At 36.8% G+C, this 18,993-nt stretch overlaps 1 protein-coding gene across 1 annotated transcript in view; it reads left to right on the top strand.

Annotated features, from left to right (window-relative positions):
- Positions 1 to 18,993, top strand: part of TENM2 (teneurin transmembrane protein 2) — a 511,804-nt gene that overhangs the window by 412,524 nt on the left and 80,287 nt on the right. Inside the window, 2 exon segments of the mRNA XM_050713566.1 lie at positions 12,303 to 12,497; positions 17,968 to 18,168. Of these exon segments, the coding sequence (XP_050569523.1) occupies positions 12,303 to 12,497; positions 17,968 to 18,168 (396 nt within the window).

Below are 18,993 nucleotides of genomic sequence, written 5' to 3'. Positions count from 1 at the left end.
CAGTGTTAAACACAGACATGAGTGTAGAAGACTGAATTTATCCATGATGGAAAAAAAGATTTTTGTTTGATGTGGATTTTATCTGCTGAAAGCTAAGGCAAAAATTCTGACAAACAGATACGATGCAGAACAAATCTGTAGGACTTTGTCAAAATTTGGCTGTGAGGCAAGGGAACTGATGAATCAAAAATAACATCCAGATTATGAACCTGAGCAGCAGGGAGAATAGAAGGATGGTACTATCTGCTGTGACAGACTGACAATGCAGGGGAGGACAGAGAAGTAGTCGGTTAGAGAGAAAACAGAAATTAGAGAAATAACTTTATTGGCAAACATTCCTTGTGTTCATAATCACAGCGTGTCTCTTGCATTGCACAAGTAAAAAATAAAAAATTAATTGTTCTTTTCTTTGGAAATACTGCCTTCATTACTTGTCACCCACACATACCTCACATCCTTTCTTGTGGCTGACAAAATCCAAAATGTTCAGCTTCTTTCTTAGTATCTCTTTCTGGGTGGGTTAGTTTTTGTTTTCGCTGTGTGTGTCTGTGTGTGCCAACTTACAGATGTGCTGCTGCTGCAGCAGCTCCGGCCTGTCACTCACATCTCCCCCTCGCAGTGGGTGGAGGCATCATTTTGATGCTCAGACAAGGCTGTCTTTGGCAGTGTTCCTCTCCAGCAATTCCCACCTCTTTGACTCAGTACCTTAAAATGCCTTTGTTATAAATTTCCGTCTCCTTTTCCCAGTCTCACCTTTTATTAGCAGACATTTTTCATTTCAGGCAAACTGATTATGTTCTTGGTTGCCTTCCAATGAGTTCTGTGTAGAGGGCAGTGCTTGTCCTGTATGCCCTCAGTTTCATAGTTTTACATAACCACAATATGCTTTGAGAAGAGTTGTGTGCAGTTAACTGTGCCTAAAATAATTACAGAATAAATAAATGGACACATAACCTTTTTTGACAATGATTGACAGTCATTGCCATCTATCAGCTGCTAGCTTGCATGCATGAAATGCTATGGTAGCTTCGATCCAGGTTCAGGCAGACAAATGGAGCCAGCACAAAATCCACCGCTCTGACACTTTCTAATTGGCAATTTAAACAGGAGCAAAGAACAGAAGGGGTCTCAGGCTGAATTCTTTGTGATGCTAGTGGTCCTGACTCCAAAAGGGGTTCGAGGTATTTCATTAGTTTTTAAGAACATGTATCTGTCCCTCTTATAGTACTTGTAGTTTAAATGTGAGGATTAGCAAGTGTTTGCTAGACATTTGATATACAGTAGCAGGATGGTTATAGAAGTACACAGATTGCTCCCTGTGTAGGGCTAGGAAGTGCTGCTTTGTATCCTTTGCATTCTTTGTGAGGGAATATTAATAAAGTGGAAATAGGACCCAAAAGCTACTTTTATCTTAGGAATGTTACAGAAAACAGACTTTTCAAAAAAAAATATACATTTTTTAACGTGCCAAATATTAACTTCTCATTGTTCTTAAAGCTTTTATGGCTTCTGCTGAATCCAGCCTTGAATTTTGTGTTACTAAGATTTTATCTGGAGAAGAGCTGGTCCCAAATCATTTCAAGTTAGGATGCTGCAGTTGTTTAGAAGTGCATTCTTTTTCTGTTTGTTATAGCTTTACAGGGCAGTCAAAATGCTTTAAAAATTGTTAAGATACTTATTTAATGTTGTTTAATGTACCCAGTACCTGCATCTAATATAGAAAATTTATTAGCGTTTATATTCCATATTAAACTGCCAGTATTCATATCACCAAATTTGTGCTGGTGTACTGCATTGCCCTTTTATATCTTTGTAAATTCACATTGCAATAAATGAACTTCAAATTTTATATGGGCCTGCTTTCCAATGAAGTTGCAGGATAGTGTCACAGCTAGGAGGGTAGACTGACTTCTGTAGGAGAAAATACCAGAGTGCAAGCTAAAAGGATTTAAAAAGAATAAGGAACGCTGAGGAATTCAGTAGTGAAGAAGGTAGGAAATAACTCAGGTTGCTAATGTCACTTCTGGACAAAATATGATAGGAAAATAGGTAAAAAGCGTGCATCTAAGTAATTATGACTCTGATTTCAGTGAGTGCTAGTGCTTCTTTATATGATCACTCATTACCCAACTTGTAGAAATTCAGAGACCAAAGACAGAGCTACAAGTGATATTGTAGCCGAGGCCTAAAATCTGGAACCAAGTTTTATTGGCTTAGTATGATAATGAAGTTTGTATTGCCCATGTCCACTATTGAAACTGTATGGAAACACAGTAAAATCCTGTTAATGAATTTTCTTTCAGAAGCATTATAGTAATATTTTCATATTTATTAAAAGCTAGGTATGTTCATTTGATCTCTCACTGTGGCTTTCAAAACCCACTCTATTATCGGTTGCTACGCTTTATCTTTCTTGCTTTCTTATACATGTGCAGCAACAGCACATCTATTTGCGCAAATATTTTCTGTTTCAATTGTATTCCAATAAATAGAATATTTCAAAAGGTTCCCAGAGCAGCAAGGAGGTGCACCAGCATACAAATACATGCAGAACACATACCATTGTGAAGCTTAGTTTCCAGCAAGCCAAAAATCTTTCTTCCAATCCTGTACTACTTCCATTAGAGGCTAAGAATCTCTCTACTCTAACTATGCCCAGCTGAGCTGAACTGTGCTTATGAAGATGTATGCTTTGTAATTTGTTTTTGTGTTTAATTGGTTAGCTTATTTAATTGTGTTGTAATCTACCTTTTGTTTTAAGATCACTTTGTCTCCATGGACTTGTATTGATATTTGTTTATTTCATTAAGTTTGAAGAGTTTGTCTTTGCACTTGTGTTGGCATCATCTTGCAGTCCTTTTGATGATGGTAAATGTCATTGAAGCAGCTACAATCAAGTAGTATTGCAAATCACATTATGGAAATACAGCTGTTAAGAGATACTTATGCACTCTCTGTCCCTGAATAACAGACATGGCCCTGAGTCACAGTTTCCAATTCCAGCTTGCATGACTTTTGGGTATGTTCATATCTATATTGTATCCAGACAATTTAGATCTTTTCCTATGTTTAGACCCTGTTGGGGTGAGATGAAGTTCAGTTAGCTGTCATCCCCATTTGCTTTCTCAAATAAATGAATGAAGTTTCTAACTCAGATGTAGCAAAATACTTAAATATCTGCAGCCAATATGGAACTATGTAATTAATCATGTTATGATTTAAATCTTTTCTGGTCAATTTAATAATGCAAATAGTAGTAACTAAAATGGGACCAAAGCAGTCTGGATTTTAAATATGCTGATTATCTCAACCTCTGGGTGCAATCCTACATTTACTGCACTGCTATTTAGTCATAACAAAACTATTACCACAGAAATATGGAAAGGACAGATTCTTTCATTGTCGATGTTGTAAACTCTAATCAAAAATACTGCAAGAGATGTTTCACTTTAACTTCTCTTTCTGTATGTATAAATGACTTCATGCTGTTAGTGCTTCCTCTGTTAGGAATAACAACATATATGTTTGGAAGGATGATTCTGGTACTCGGTGGTTGTCCTTGCTGCTGCCTTTTGAAAGCCTGAAGCATCATCTCTTTCATTCCTCACTGACTCTTTCCACTGAGATAGCTACTGAAACATCTGAGATAATTTAGTTTCCCTTCTCCTCAATTTTCCATTGACAAAGTTATCAAAGCATACAAATGAAGATCTACATGCTTGTCTATGACAGTAGTCTTTTTCAGCATCTGTTTATTTCCATCTGTTGGTAGAAAGTAATATTTATCTCTATGTATTATTGTAGTTCTGTCAAGCTCACTGCTTACATCTAAAGCAGGATGTTCACAGCTCTGATTCTGTGTTACTAGTTTCCAAAGAATGAGATTTTTAGATTGCAGGGCAGTGTTTTCAGGACATTTGTATCTACCATCTACATTTTCCTCCAACCCATCATGCAGAGAACTGAAAAGAATTCATCCTTTTTTTCATTGTTTTTGCCTGTATTTTCAAAGGCACAAAACTGATCAGTTACTTCCTCTCTGCTGTAAACCAGGACCAGTGCAGGGTAGATCTCAGTCCATTGAATGCATTTATGCACATGAAGAAAATTGAACTGTGGTGCTCTATAAAGCTGTATTTACAGGGAGGTTCCTAACTAGAATAGCTGAAAAGTAAATCTCTACTATTTTGCAAATCATCTTAATGTGCTGTGTGGAGAACAAAAATATTTTCTTTAATATAGATAGTGATAGTTTCAGAGCTTTAGCAATAGTGGAGGCAGGACAGATAGGTTGACAAAGCATCGAATCCAGAAGGTACTGACGAGAGAAAGTCCTCAAGACATTTGAAGCCTGACTCAGCTTGCTGATTTTTCGAGTATCTAGCTGAGCTCAATTGTCCTCTTTTCTCTTTCTCTCTCCAATTTGTAGTTTGTTCTGTGGCTTTTCCAGTGAGAGCACACAGTTGTCTTATTCTCTTCCCCCTCAGGACTCCAGTGTCTTTAGAGAACTAAGAGTTAGATCTTTGTTTATGGGTAGCTAGGTTGACTAAGCTCATCTTCATGCTAGCAGTAATGGAGCTTCAGTCCTTTCAGCCCACTGTTGAATTACATCAAATATATCTGACACCTGCTTAATTTTTATTTTCACCATTCTTACAGACTACATTGTTATTAAAAATATTATGCTACTTGTAAAGAAAAATTATCCTGTACCAAGTGGCCAGGCCCAAAGAGATAATGCCAAAATTTGCTGTGATTCTGGAAATTGCTAGTCAGAACATAAAAGTTCAGGTTATCAGTATTCTGCTAGATAATGTGGTAAGACACATTCATATTTCTTACACAGATTTTTAATACTAATTGTAAACAAAGCAGTTATCTAATGTAAATAGATATTATGTGGAATGGTACAGGATGGTACAGCAAATGTTATCTTTGACATACAAGATCACACACTGAAGGTAGTGAGAAAAACTGTGAACTTTTTGATAAATTTTAGCAAAAAGTTTGCTGATTGTTCAGAAGAATGTAAATATTCATTGTACAATTAATGCTGTTCAGTCACTTCTGTAAAAATCCTGCCATTTTTTTTTTTTTGTAGAACAGCTTAAGTACTTATCGATTGAGAACTTTAACTCTCAAAATGGAGGCATCCCCATATCTCTACAGGTATTTTAAATGAATTGAATTAATCATAGGCTTAAAAGTCTCTAGCGATCTTCGTTAACTTTCCTGGGTTTAATTAAAACATCTGTGCACTTTTAATTTATCGATTCATCCAACTCATATGTCATGTTTTTAACACACCCCAGCATGCTCTGCATCATTTTTAACCCGATTTCCACTTAACTAAAGCAATTAAATTCACCCCGGATTAATTAAAGCATCCATACTTTAGTGCTTAAGTCAGCGTGTGCTGCTTTCCCCAAATGGTTTCTGAATGTCAGAGATTTGACACACCTGATGGGTTTTTTGTCCTTCTGGAAATTCTTCTGTGAATCTCGTTCTTGCTTGCTAATGTGCGGTTTGACAGAGCTAGACAGGGGAGGATGGTAAGGCTCAGGTTTGGGCAACTGAGGTGAGGATTGCAGGGCAAGACTGCTATGAAAAACTGTGCATTTTCTCCTAGCTCTGACCAGCAAGCATAGAGTAATAATACAATTAAATAATCTCAATTTTGTTTGTGTGTTCTGTAGTCAAAGTAAACAGTCTTGTGAAGTAGCTAATAAAGCATATATAATGTCAGTAATAGTTGTGTGTTCTTTCTTCTCCTCCTGGGTGAATTTGTACAAACTGACTTCCAACCAGCTTCTACTTGTAAGAGCAGAAAGTCCTAGAGTAACCTAAAAGTTGTTCTAGATCTTGCTTATTACCACTGTTGTTAAGACCATTTCAGCATGACTGAAGTTCACAATAATGAAATAATTGAAAAAATAATGAACTGCTCTTCATTCTGTGGCATTACGTATATATCCCTTCTTTTGTAATTTGTATCTGCAAATGCACTCACTTTTAAGTGAACCTTAAAGAAGAAACAATCTTTTGAATTTTTCATAGTTTCCTGAAGTATGGCAACACAGATACTTCTGAAGCATTTGAAACAAGGTTTGTAAAGTATAATAATAAACACATGTTCTTTAGCAGAAACTCACTTCTTCCTCCTAAACAGGATCATCTACATATACTAACAATCCTTATTTCACTTAGGTCTAACAAAGCTCTGTACAGTTCAGCAAGGGTGTATAAGCTTATCTTACGTAAGACTCTACAAAGTGTCTTCGGAATGCTGTTTGTGGTTGGCTGGTTTGTTTTTTTTTTTTTTTTCTGAGTGTGTTTGTTAGTATAGCATTTATATTGCAACTTTACTTCTGTAATGGCTCAGGGCAAGATCCCTTTTACCTAGGACTCTAGTTCTGATGGTGGCATACAACGTATAGTCAAGAGTAAAAATTGTACCTGTCTTTGATGCTTCTCTAGTAAATTCTTTTGATTCTACAGATAATGGGTGGTAGGACTTCCTACAGTGGATGGTTGTCTCTTTGTGGATAGTAGACTCTTTAGATTTTCCTTTCATGCATTTGTCTAAATATGTATTGAATCAGGGAATATTATTCCATGAGTTTCATCTTTTCGGATAACCTTGCTCGAATTGATTGATGAAACACTTATTCATGCTTAAGATGTAAGGGGATTTTAGACTGTGGCTAAGTGTTCTGTTAGTATAGCCTTAAACTTGCACTTCAACACTCTGTCCCAATTCTCCTTACTGCTTACATCATAAATACACAGTCAAGCTCATCTTTTATGTGTACGAGCTTATGGTAGGAAGAATCTGGTTTGTATGTAAGATCAGGGCTTACAAGCATTATGGACACAACCATTCTAATCCTTACTCGATCAATACCCCACTAGGCTTGATGTAATCATTTGTCCATCAATACCAGTGACTCTCTTCACCAACCTGCCATGAGCATCTCACCACAAATTTCTGTGGTACATATGTTGAAAAGTTTTGACTTGATATGGGGTGATTCCTGACAGCTTGTTGGCTTTGAATAAGCCTGTAGGTGGCACAAACGAAGCTGACTGTCTTAACGCCCTGCTTGAAAAATTACGTTTGGATGTAAATCTGAGCTGCTTGCAAAATATGAGCATTATAAAAGTTTATAACCTAGTCCAGGACAGGGAAGCAGTTCAGATACAAGTTCTAAAACCTTTCAAGTCTGCATATTTGTGTGCCCAGAAACTCAAATAATTTCAAGAGAAGTATACTGATTTGTCTATTTTATGAGGAGGAACTGAAGGAAAGCTGCAGTAGAAGAACTGACACCCTAGGTCCTAGTGGTACAGAACTCTCTCTGCACTAGGGTAATGTTTGCTCTCCAGCAAGAGGAACCAAGCCAGGACTCTGCCTTCAAATCCTGTTTGGAGCTTCAAGTATCAGGGGAAGGCCTCTAAACCAAGCAGCTGTGTAACTAAACCAAGTTCTGCAACTGCCTCCAAGAGTTTGACTCCTCAGATATCCTTTACTGGTCTTGTCATGTTCTAGAAGAACAGCTTTGGTGAGTATGTATGTGTGAATAACATAAGGGTGGGTGAAAGGAGTGTGTACACAAGACTGCAGCTGGGATACTTGCAGTAAGTGTCACAGGACAAAATGGTGGCTTTTGATGCCAGACCATTTGGGCATTATCACTCACCATCTCCCCTCCTAATCCATGTGTAACAGGCTGTTATCAAACCATCTTTTCTCATCCATCAGGGAATGTTAACAAAATAAGTCCAAAATAACAAGCCAGAGAAAACTGAGAGAAAACTTTCAGAGAGATGTTTGGCTGACCTTCCCTGTCCAATCCATGCTCTTCAAAGCGTGCAGCCCACAGGACTCAAAGGTCTGTAGTATCTGCTATCTGTAATCTGATCAGCTGAGACCCATGTAAAGAACCCAGTCTGCTTTTGTTCAAGTACTGGTAAAGAGCAGTCACATCATTGAAACCATGTTCAGCTGTTGTGCTTATTTGAACTTCACTCAGTAGGTATACCTTAGTGCATAACTTACTTGAATGCTGCTGTAACTATTCCCTAAGACCTCTACCCACTTTTAGAAAGTGCTGGTGTGTAATACGTGGTTTTCTTTATGCAACCAATTTGCCCACAGAAATGAGATCGTTCCATTACGCAAACCTACATTCCTTCAGCAGGCTGTGAACAGACAGGCTTGTGCTGGAATAGGGCCCATCTCCTACATGTAGGGGAAATAAGCACTGCTAGAAAACATGAACTCCAGATGACTCCTGAGGTGTTTGGACATTGATTGAGGCAACCTGGATGTAAAATTAGTCTTGACTGTTCTGATATCTCATCCTGCAGCAACATGGCCTAGCAAAGGCCTAGCAAGCCTCATTTTAGCCTGCCTGACTGTTTTCTACAGAAGAGTAGCTCAATTCTCTCTCTCTTCCTCACTTAGGTCAACCTATAAACCCAGAGCAGAAACATTAATGAGGAGCTATTTATTACAGCAATGACAAAGCAGCTTCTTATAACCTACTCATGCTGACATTCTTGCTTACATGTTTCTCCTGCAGTCTTGGTGATGTGGCAGTCTTGAAAGTGCCAAAATCTGACCAAGGACATCTTGTCACTTTTCTTAATCTTAACTGTAATAATTTTCATCCCTAAGGTTAAATGACAGATTCTTTCATTTGTCCAGAGTCAGTTCTTGTGTCACTAACATCTTGGAAATGCATCCCTCAACTGCAGATCACTGAAGACAGATTATTTTTGAAGTAATAGAGAAGTTTCACGGGGACTAAATGGTCTTATGGACCACAGCAAGACCTCTGACCTGATAGAAGCACAAAGAGAGAAATGAAAAGCAGTGACATGGCTTTCAGCTTCACTTCAATTCCTAAAGGACCAGAATAAGCCAGGGAACGCTTTAAAAAAATAAATAAAAAATTCTGTGGGAGATCTTTAGCCCGCAACCTTGCACCATCTGTTAATCTTTGTTCTCCTCTGCCAGCCATCCAATCTCTGGTGTCCCAGAAGTTGAACCCTGCAAATTTAGATCAAAAGTGGGAGCTGAAAATGGCTCTCCAATAAACATCTTCCAAATAACAAATATGCATTTCTCTGACTGGACCACAGTTACCAATTGATTATTTAGACTTAGGTGCAAGGCAAGGACAGAAAATGGTCTTATGGCAGTTGGCTGGCACGTCCTTGTATAGCTAGGTCTAGAGTGGTCCCATCTAGGCTGCTTGATGGTTTTGTTTGTTTGTCTTTAACAATATATTTATTTCTCCTCAGTCCCTCTTGCAGGGAACTGTGTTGCTCAAATAGATTTATTGCCTTTATTTGAGTTTTGACTCCAGAGGAGAGGTTTGCAGAACAGAAATCCTTTCTTGGCGATGAGTGCCATGTTGACCTCTAAAACAACAAACCAAAAAAAGCTGCTCCTCATTTGTATCCTGCTTGTAAGTCAACTCTGACGTTTTGTCTTTATACCTACTTGAATAAATGTGATTTATGTGAAGAAACTGTCCACTGTCTTCTGATTAGCTTAGCATTCCCAGGACCTTTTCTTTCCATGCAGTTTTATCACAGCATGGTGAAGGAGGCTGACAGGCAAACACAAGCCATATGCTGGCATGTCCCAGTACAATTGGAGGAGCCCCACTGAGCAACTGTTAATAACAATACCATTAAGTCTCTTCAGTGGCTTGGAAGCATGTAGAGAATACACATCTAACAGTAGTACTTCATTCTGTGTTGGACTCGAACAATGGGGCTGCAAACTTCACCACTACATACAGGAACTGAGAGCTTCCTGGATCTAGGGAGAAATGTTTTTGCCATAAGATAAGGCCCAAAAAAAGGAACAGTGTCTCTACAGCGTGTCAGGGTGTGGAAGGTTTCAACAAAACTTGACACTCGTGATTACTCTAGGTCTTCAGGACAAACTGCCTTCTGACCACTCACCTCCAGATCTTCTATGTCATGGCAAGTAAAGAGAACAGAACTGAAGTGGTTGTTTTACTTACACTGATTTGGGAAAAAGGTGTCAACATCTGCCCAAAGAACTCTCTTAATTGTGGTGAAATGGAGGGTTGTGGTCAAAGGAGTTGTTTGGGTCCCCAGGTCTTCATATCTGAGGAGTGGAAGCAGTCTTAGTGTGATCCCTTCCTTTATGGCTCACCTGTATGACTTTGCTGTAGCAGCAGTTAGCATTTCTAGGCAGTGAAAAGCAGTGCATGCTGAGGAGCTGAGATAGACTCCATGATGTAATGCACACAGACAGAATGAGCAGTTAGTGAAATGGCATCCAAGGTGCTACTGGTTCTGTGTGTTGTATGTCATGGAAGGGTGTTACATGATGACATGCAAAAACATTTAAATTGGTCTGACCTACAGTGCAGTGTGGATGTAATGGATATTTGTCTGCATTGAAATTCAGTCCAGCTGGTTCAGTAAGCTTAATTCTGAAACCAACTGCAAAAAGCATAAGTTAGAAGTTTAGCATAAACTTTTGCATATAATGAAGTAAAGTGACTTGTGAGCATATATCATGTCCAAAATCAGAAAGCTGCTGCTGAAAATTATATTTTATTCATATTTGTATTAATTTTTGGAATGAAGAAAAAAATTAAGCAAGATTACAAAGACTCATAGTGAGACAGAATACCAGTAATGAAAATGCTATTTCCAAAGGACTTATAATATGGCCCTCAGACAGTGGAGGGGTAGCAAAAAAAAAAAAAAAAAAAAAACAGACCTCAACATGTAACTCTGTAGAAAAAATCAGCTAAAAAGGATTATACAAGTGACATATGGCCAATCAACTAATCAACTTGCGGTCTTAAAGGAAATAATTCTCAGTACTCCAAATTTTAGCTACCATCTAAGGTTACAAATCTGTATATATGTTTATCTGATCAATTTGTTTCCACTTCACAAAAGAAAATTCTTGAAAAAATCCATTATGAAATGTGTTTTTGCAGCAGATCAATGGGACAGCTAAGATTAATAAGAGTTGCAGGACTGAACAGTGGAGGAGCTGTGCAACAGGACAATTACACATTTCTTTGTAGTAAATCAATTACTTGGGTTCTCCTTGATCATTCAGGTTAAAAGGATAATAGAAGCAAGAGGGACAATAAGACCTTTTAATGACTAATAGTAGCTTTGGAGTATATTTTTGGTACTGTAGAAGCAGCTATTAGTTTCTAATTACTTTGAAGGGTGAAAAGGCAGGGAAATACTTTTTAGTCTTTATCAAACTGCATCAAAGAGGAGTGTAAAAGTGCACCTCTAATCAAAGATTCACTTCATTAGTCCCATTTTCTGTGATTTCTTGGTTATTTTTCCCGTTTCTCTGGTGGGTGACCATATGTTTAGCCTTTTGCAGGCATATAAATTCACAGATTGCCATGTTTGCATGGGAGATGTGGGCATATAGGAGTGTGAATATGCCTTGGTGTAACGTTTATGTGCGACTGCCTTTAGTAAGCCACTTGTTTCTTTCCATTGTTCTGCATATGTACAACATCTGATTCCCAGCATCTAAGACCTGCTGGCTACCTTTATTATTCGTAGGCTTCACTTCATTTGAATAAATGAATTCTGAATATTTGCTCAAAAATTGTCTTTATAATAATACAATAGAGATGAATATGGGTTAATGGTGCTTTCTTGTCAATACACCTAGGGTAGAAACAGACACTCTGGGATACGTGCAAAGAAGATTTGGCAGGGATATTGGTGGCAAGGTGCATTTGTATTGATGCATTTGCATTGATGAAAGCTTGCGTTATTTCTGTGCTTAAGATCCATATATAGGAAAAACAAGTCAAAGGGTCTAATAAATTTTTGGGACACTACGTTAAAAAACGTTCTGGAAGAAAGATGCTATATACTAACATGCTGTGGGGACTGTTCTGCTATCTGAGAAGAGTGGATGTTACCTAATGAAACAAAGCAGAGTAATGTCAGAATCAAATCTGTTCACATTGCCTCATTAGTTATCCCAGACATCACCAATAGGTTATAAAGACTAGTAGTTGTATTCTCAGAATGCCCGACACATGCATGCTTTATTAAATAGTAATCAAATGGTTTCTTTGGGAAATGAAGAACTGAACTGCTACAAATTGGCTTTGAATTTCAGTATTTTGAATTTCCAGTAAATTAAGATACTTGTATATATGTCTAAGTATTTGGAAGTGGATTTTTAGTGCACTTTACAGGAATTTTAGAGTTTTTTCTGACCCTGTATGCTGTTTTTCTTTCATTCAATTTTCCAGCTGCCTGCCCGGTACTGTGCAGTGGCAATGGTCAGTACTCTAAAGGAACCTGCTTATGCTACAGTGGCTGGAAAGGTCCAGAATGTGATGTACCCATCAGCCAGTGTATTGATCCTTCATGTGGAGGTCACGGTTCCTGCATCGAAGGGAACTGTGTCTGTTCTGTTGGCTATAAAGGAGAAAACTGTGAAGAAGGTAATACTGTAGCACATTTTCTTTCTATGTTGTGAGTTTCTTTTGAAATGCTTAGGAAAAAAAAAAAGGAATAAAATTTTAAATACAGAACTACTCTAACAGGTGATTGTAAAAGAGAAGTAAAGATGTAGTCCATCACAATTTTAGTGATCTATGAAAGTTTAAACTAAACTTCTGATTTTTATATACATTGTTTTGTGGTACTAAGAATGCCACAAGTAAACCTGAATGATTCCTTTGCTGAAGAGTGAAGATAAATCTTTTCTTATGGATTATATTTATTGAACGATTTAGAAGTGAAATGCAGAGGAAAAAGTGGTAGTAGTAGAGAAAATTGTAGAACTGCAGCTCCACACAAAGCAAACAGATAAGTCACTTTTAAGACAGAAATTGGTGAGACAGATTTGAAAGACTTGGGTGTCTGTGTTACAGACTTCACCTACTGCAAATTACTCCTGTTAGACATGGGATTTAAGAAAGGCAGATGGCATACACTAACAACAACTGTCTTAAATGTGGAAAAGTTCTTCACGTTGTAAGTGTCCAATTCTTTGTGTATGCAGAATGAGCAAATTTAACAATATGGCCCATTGAAAATGTGGTCATAGATGGAGCTTGATACTGATTTTATTCACAGTGGTTTTTGTTAGAATGCACAGCTTAAATTGGACTCCTTTTCTTTTTAAAATGAAAGTATGGTTTTAGGAGAGAATTTAACTCTCCAGAGGAATGCTAGATAGACAGTTCTGCATAGCTTGGCACATCCTTAGAGCAGTGATATTTCAAGGTACTTTATGATGACTTCCCAGAGTTTATTAATCCTCCAAAAGGAGGAGCAATTTGAAGATTAAGGTGACAGGAGAGGAGCTGCATAGTTTTAGGACTAAAGGGTCTCTGTGGAGTATTCTGAGTGGGATGCAGAGCTGTACATCACATATATATCAATTTTTATCTTACCCTATAGTAAACAACTATTTCTCCTACAAAAAAAAAAAATTAAAAAAAGAGAGGGGGGCAGGAGGGAAGAAAATCATGGGGACCTATATCACGGGAGGATTTAATCTTTGCATGTGGACTGCAATTATTGCCTTTAGGACAAGATTTGCATTAGTCTGAATGAGCTTATTTTGCCAAAAGCAAATATAAGCTAGGATCCTCACTAGTGGGACTGCCAACACTGCAACAATTTGTTCAGGTCATTCCTGTCATCTCTTTCTAGGAATGCTTCACAACACTGTAGTCACTAGAGCTCTAATCCAGAACTCAGCTGAAGTCATTAGTTTTTCCATTGCTTTTAATGAGTTACAGTTTAAGTTCTATTCAGAAAATTCTGTAATGTCCCTTTTGGTTGCTACAAATGATAGTTCTCAGGTCACCCTGAGTGTATGATTATGGGAAAAATTAAAAAATTATCTGAAATGCCCTGCTATAGCTTACATTCTTATGGAAATTGAAGGTGGAAAAGACTGTCTGTAGCATGCCCTACAACATCCAGTCTAATTCCCTAGGAATGCAGAAGCTCTCTTTCTGTTACAAACTGCAATTGTTTGCTCAGTCTAAGTAAGTTATATGAATTTCATCATGTTCTGTGTTTCTTTATAATTTTTAAAATTATTAGACTATGGTAAATGGCCTAAAATTGATCAATCTTTCATTTAATTCTGTAAATTCTACCTTGTAAGCAATTCCTCATCCACTGTGATGATGATTTCCAGGGCCTTGCATGGAGTTCTCTTGTTACTTTCAGTTGTCTGCAATGCTTGTGCTATGTATGAGGTAGACGTCTTTGAATCCCCTAACACTCCTGCAAGAGAAATAGGCTCTTGTAGTGCTTAATTTAGCTTATCCTGATGTGAATGTTTGAAATAGGTGAAGCAAATACCTCACCCACTCCATATAAGTTTATAAAACAAGCTAGTGCATGTACTGTTGTAAAGGCATTAATGTTAACACCTTTCAAACCTGGAAACACCGCAAAGCATTCAGTCAACAAAGTTTGGGGGAGTTAAATTAATATGTGAGGGGAAAGGATATAGATTATTTAGTCACCAGTGCTTGAAAGGGTAAGGATTTTAAGAGGTAAATGAATTACAAAAGCAGGAGGTATTAACTGCAAGCTTGGAAGGGGCCGATAACATGATAGAAAAGGTTAATGTAACCTTTTGCATACCTCATTGGGCAATAAATAACTCAATAAATTAATTTACAAATAAATAAGGAACAGCCAGAATATTTCTACTGTAAAATTCCATTTCTTCTGTACATATTTGTCACATTAATTCAAGAGCTCTGGTGAAAAGGGTATGATATGAAGCCTTGTCTTTCCAGTTGCAAGTAATCGTCTGATCATATTTAAACTTTATGCATGAATTAATGGTAGAATGATGCAAATAAATATATATATATTTATATTAAAATATGGAATTTCCTCTGTTGATTTGAGCTTCCAAAAAGAATACTGAAATTTGGTTCATTTGCCATTTTCCAACTAGGATATTGAATTAGAACAAGTGGGTCAGCATTTTTCTTCTTCCCGTTAGCTTTTTATTTCTTATATTCGTCATGGTCATATTGTTCAAACAATTTACCTGAAATGAAAGTGGCACTATAATCAATATCTGTGATGCACAATTTTTGCAGCATAAACATTGTTGTTCTATTAACAAATTTGCACACACAATGAAGTGGCATATTTGCCAGATTTCATTCAATCTGGTTTGGGGGCAGACAAGTGAAGTTGACAAATTAGGTTAAGTTAACAGCGTTTTTCTTGTCAGTTTCATGGTCGAGTCATTTTTCAATGACTTTTAACTTCATAAGTGTAATTCATGGCTCTTTGGGGGTTTACGGTACATATTGTTCAGAAAACTCCTTGACCTCCTTTTTTGTCCTTAGGGATATTAATTGCTTTCAGTACCCTTTTTGTCAAATCTACAGAGGGCCCAATACTAAATGAGCTCTAATGATCTGAGCTGCCAAGGGGCTACGAGTAAGTTTAACAGACTCACTTGCTAAAGTGCGTTGTCCTTTGTTTAAACACCAAAGAAGCTCCATTTATAATTCCTTATTAAGTACCATTGTAAACCCTTCTAAAGAGTTGGGGGCAGAACCTTTGCAGCGTAAAGCATTGTATTTTTATTACAGGTAATCAAGTTATGCTAATTTTAGCAGCTGAGGATCTGGCCAAAGATGATAACCCGCAGAGTATGTGTTAAAATAGAACAAGGTTCGAGTTCAGAGTACAAGGTCTCTTCAGTTTAAACTTTGAAAGCTATTACTTAATCATACAATAGAAAAAAACAGCTATAAAGCATATTTGTCTAGAACAATGGACAAAGGGTTCGTGTGAGTTGTTATTCTATAAAAGAAGGGTATTCGGGGCTTAGGGGAGTTGGTAGGCTTATTCTGTGTTAGTAAGTCTCAGCTGCATGCATCAGTAATTCAGCAAAGAGGAAACGGTTCATATAGGTAGAAGGAGGTGGTTTTGTTCTACGTGGCTGTCATGAGCACTTTCATTTGAGAAGGAAGGTGGTATGTTTCTGAAATGTGGAATACATTAGGACTAATCAGTATTTTCTAAAGTTAACTGTCTTGCAATGTACAACAGAAAGTTATACATGTTACCCATTTGAATTTCCCATTAAAATATAACCTTAAAAGAAAAGACTAAATTTAGGGAAAAGAGTATTATTCATCCTTAAGGTAAATTGACATAAATCTTTCTTTTTGTTCTTTATTTCTTTATTAAATCAGGTTATTTTGTCACAGCTCTGTCTGTGTCAGGTGTAACAGAAATAGCATGAAAGACATATTCTAAATTTTGGAGTTTCTGATTTTGATGAGCATGGAGGAGGACTAACAGGAAGAAGATTCTAGATAATTTTAGAACAATTTAGGAATTTATGATTTTTTTCTGAACTGAACCACGAACAATCGTGGTTTATGCGTATATACTAAATTGCACTATAGTATTTTCATATCCAATTAATTGAGCACTGAATCTTAAAAAAAAAATAATAAGAAGAAATTGCCAGGGTCATTATTACAGTGAAAATCTTATAAGAAATGTTACTGTAATTTCTGTGCTACTGTAATCTGAATTAAAATCAAATATGAGTTATTCTGATAACTCATGTTATTGTACCTCTAAATGGGCCTGCTTCAATCCTCTGAGTTGTATCTAATCTATATACTTACTTTAAATGCTCTGTAACTTCATAAAATAATTTGACAAGACTCTGTTTATAGAAAAGTTGAGATTTGAAAGATCAAGTATTGTTCATATAAGGCAGAGTGAAAATGTCTCTGCCTTAATTTAGAAGGATCAATTTGGAAAAGATGAGAGATAAATCACTTTCATTATAAACTCAGATCTTCCCAGAGCTGCAAGAGAGAATGCCAATCATTTTTGGTTCTTCTCTTGTGAGCTGATATATACCAGTCATGAGATGATTTCATTTTATTTAGGACATAAGTTTGACCTTGGCCCTCAATTCCACAGCAAAAGGCAGTTGGTGAAGCCTCAATGTTCGTATTCACAGTAGAGCATAGTGCACTTACACAAATTAATGATACAAGATAAAAATTTGGAAAACGATAATGTTACTGTTAGAGCTTATTTGAAAGACACCACATAACATTCCTTTATTTATCAGGACTGAAATGGCAAAAGAAGTTTTATGGATGATTTTCCATCATAGCTGTTTTCACTTTCTGTTGTTTTCAGATAGAGAAAAGATGAAATCTGTATGTACATCTGTTTTTCTTTATTTCTTAAAGAATTATCTGCTGGGTAGAACATGGGTTGAAATAATAGGGACTCTCAGTTTCACTGCTTAGCTACTAATGGACTAGGAATGATATGTTCAAAAGTGCCTGAATAATTTAAAAGTCTAAAAGAAGCTGAAAGCCACGGATAATTTGACTTCTAGGTATTTAAAGTAGATATCACAATCTTATTCTCACAATGGTCTAGCAAGTGAATAGTAATAATAGTAGTATTGCTAAAGATGCTCCCAAGTAAAAAAAAAAAAGTATTATTTGAAAAGTGCAATTCGTTTGATTTTTTTTTATTTTTTTTAAGGGAGGAGAGGAGGCCAATACATTATTCCTTATAGTGTTTAACTCAGCAGAACTTGTGTTTCAGAACACCCCCAGACTAAGGCTTGTGTGTGGAGCTCTTACTATGTATATTTAACTTTTATTTTTAAGTCTTTGTACTTCTTCACTCCAGAATTCCTGCAGTAAACTTTTGTTTTTCAGTCACACCCTGTTTTATATGCTGTTAATGTAATTACTTCACGCTTTCCAATTCTCAGACCAGATATTTATACGACTTAAACCACCACATGAATTTACTTTATTTTGTCCCAGTGATATGAACTTTTCAAGGTACCACAACTACATATTTTCCAGACATTATATTGTGGGAACTGACCTTTCTCTACGTTGTTTTTGTTTTCTTATTTAGTTGATTGCTTAGATCCAACGTGCTCCAATCATGGAGTCTGTGTGAACGGCGAATGTCTCTGCAGCCCGGGCTGGGGTGGAATAAACTGCGAGCTTCCCAGGGCCCAGTGTCCAGACCAGTGTAGTGGGCACGGTACATACCTGTCTGACACGGGTCTTTGTAGCTGTGATCCCAACTGGATGGGTCCCGACTGCTCTGTTGGTAAGAAAAATATTTCTTCTGATTTTGCAGTAATGCACCTATTTCATTAAAAAGTGAACGTCAGAGGCAAATTCGAAATGCAAATAAATTAGAAAATTTTATTTGGAACAAATTTGATCCTGTTCTGAATTATGCTGGAAAGAAGCATTGAATGTATGTATACGTTTTAAATACTATTTAAATACTATTTCTTAATACATTCCAAATTTGGGACTGACAGCTGGGGGTGGGGGTGTAGGTCAGGAGTCTGTATTTCATTCTGCAACTGACTCTCTTGTGGACTGAGAAAGTTCATTAACTGCTTTATAGCTGTTAGCCAACTTCAACTGAAAAATTCCACAGCAGTGATTTATAAATATGTTCATAACATTTGGGGAATGCAAAACACTCCAACTGAGTATATTTTTGGTGTTTGCTTTATTGTGCATCAAAATGCTACCCATTTTATGAAAAAAACATTACAAAACAGAAAAATCTCTTCTCGCCTATAGGGTGTTTTTTGATTCTTAGTTGTATGTGGAATATTTAAAGAATTAATTTTAGGGCAGAAGACACACTAAAAAGCAAGCACTAAACTAAAAAAATTCATCCTCTCCAAAGCTGCAGTTGACTTGAATATTATAAAACTTGTTTATTCTAACAGAAGGAGCTAAGGAGAAAAAAAGCAGTTTTGACAAGACAGCAAATGTTCTATTTGCGGGGAAAAAATACTTGAAATTTTGCATTTATATTGTAAGCTGAATCATGAGATGGAATTGTAGGCCATAAGCAAGACTCTCAAAGTAATTTTTACAGCTTTCACATTTATTCAGTTATTTCTTAAGA

Source organism: Cygnus atratus, chromosome 14 (genome assembly GCF_013377495.2).
Source record: "Cygnus atratus isolate AKBS03 ecotype Queensland, Australia chromosome 14, CAtr_DNAZoo_HiC_assembly, whole genome shotgun sequence".
NCBI lineage: Eukaryota > Metazoa > Chordata > Aves > Anseriformes > Anatidae > Cygnus > Cygnus atratus.
Note: the sequence above shows the minus strand (reverse complement) of the source record. Positions and strands in the feature narration are given on the sequence as shown.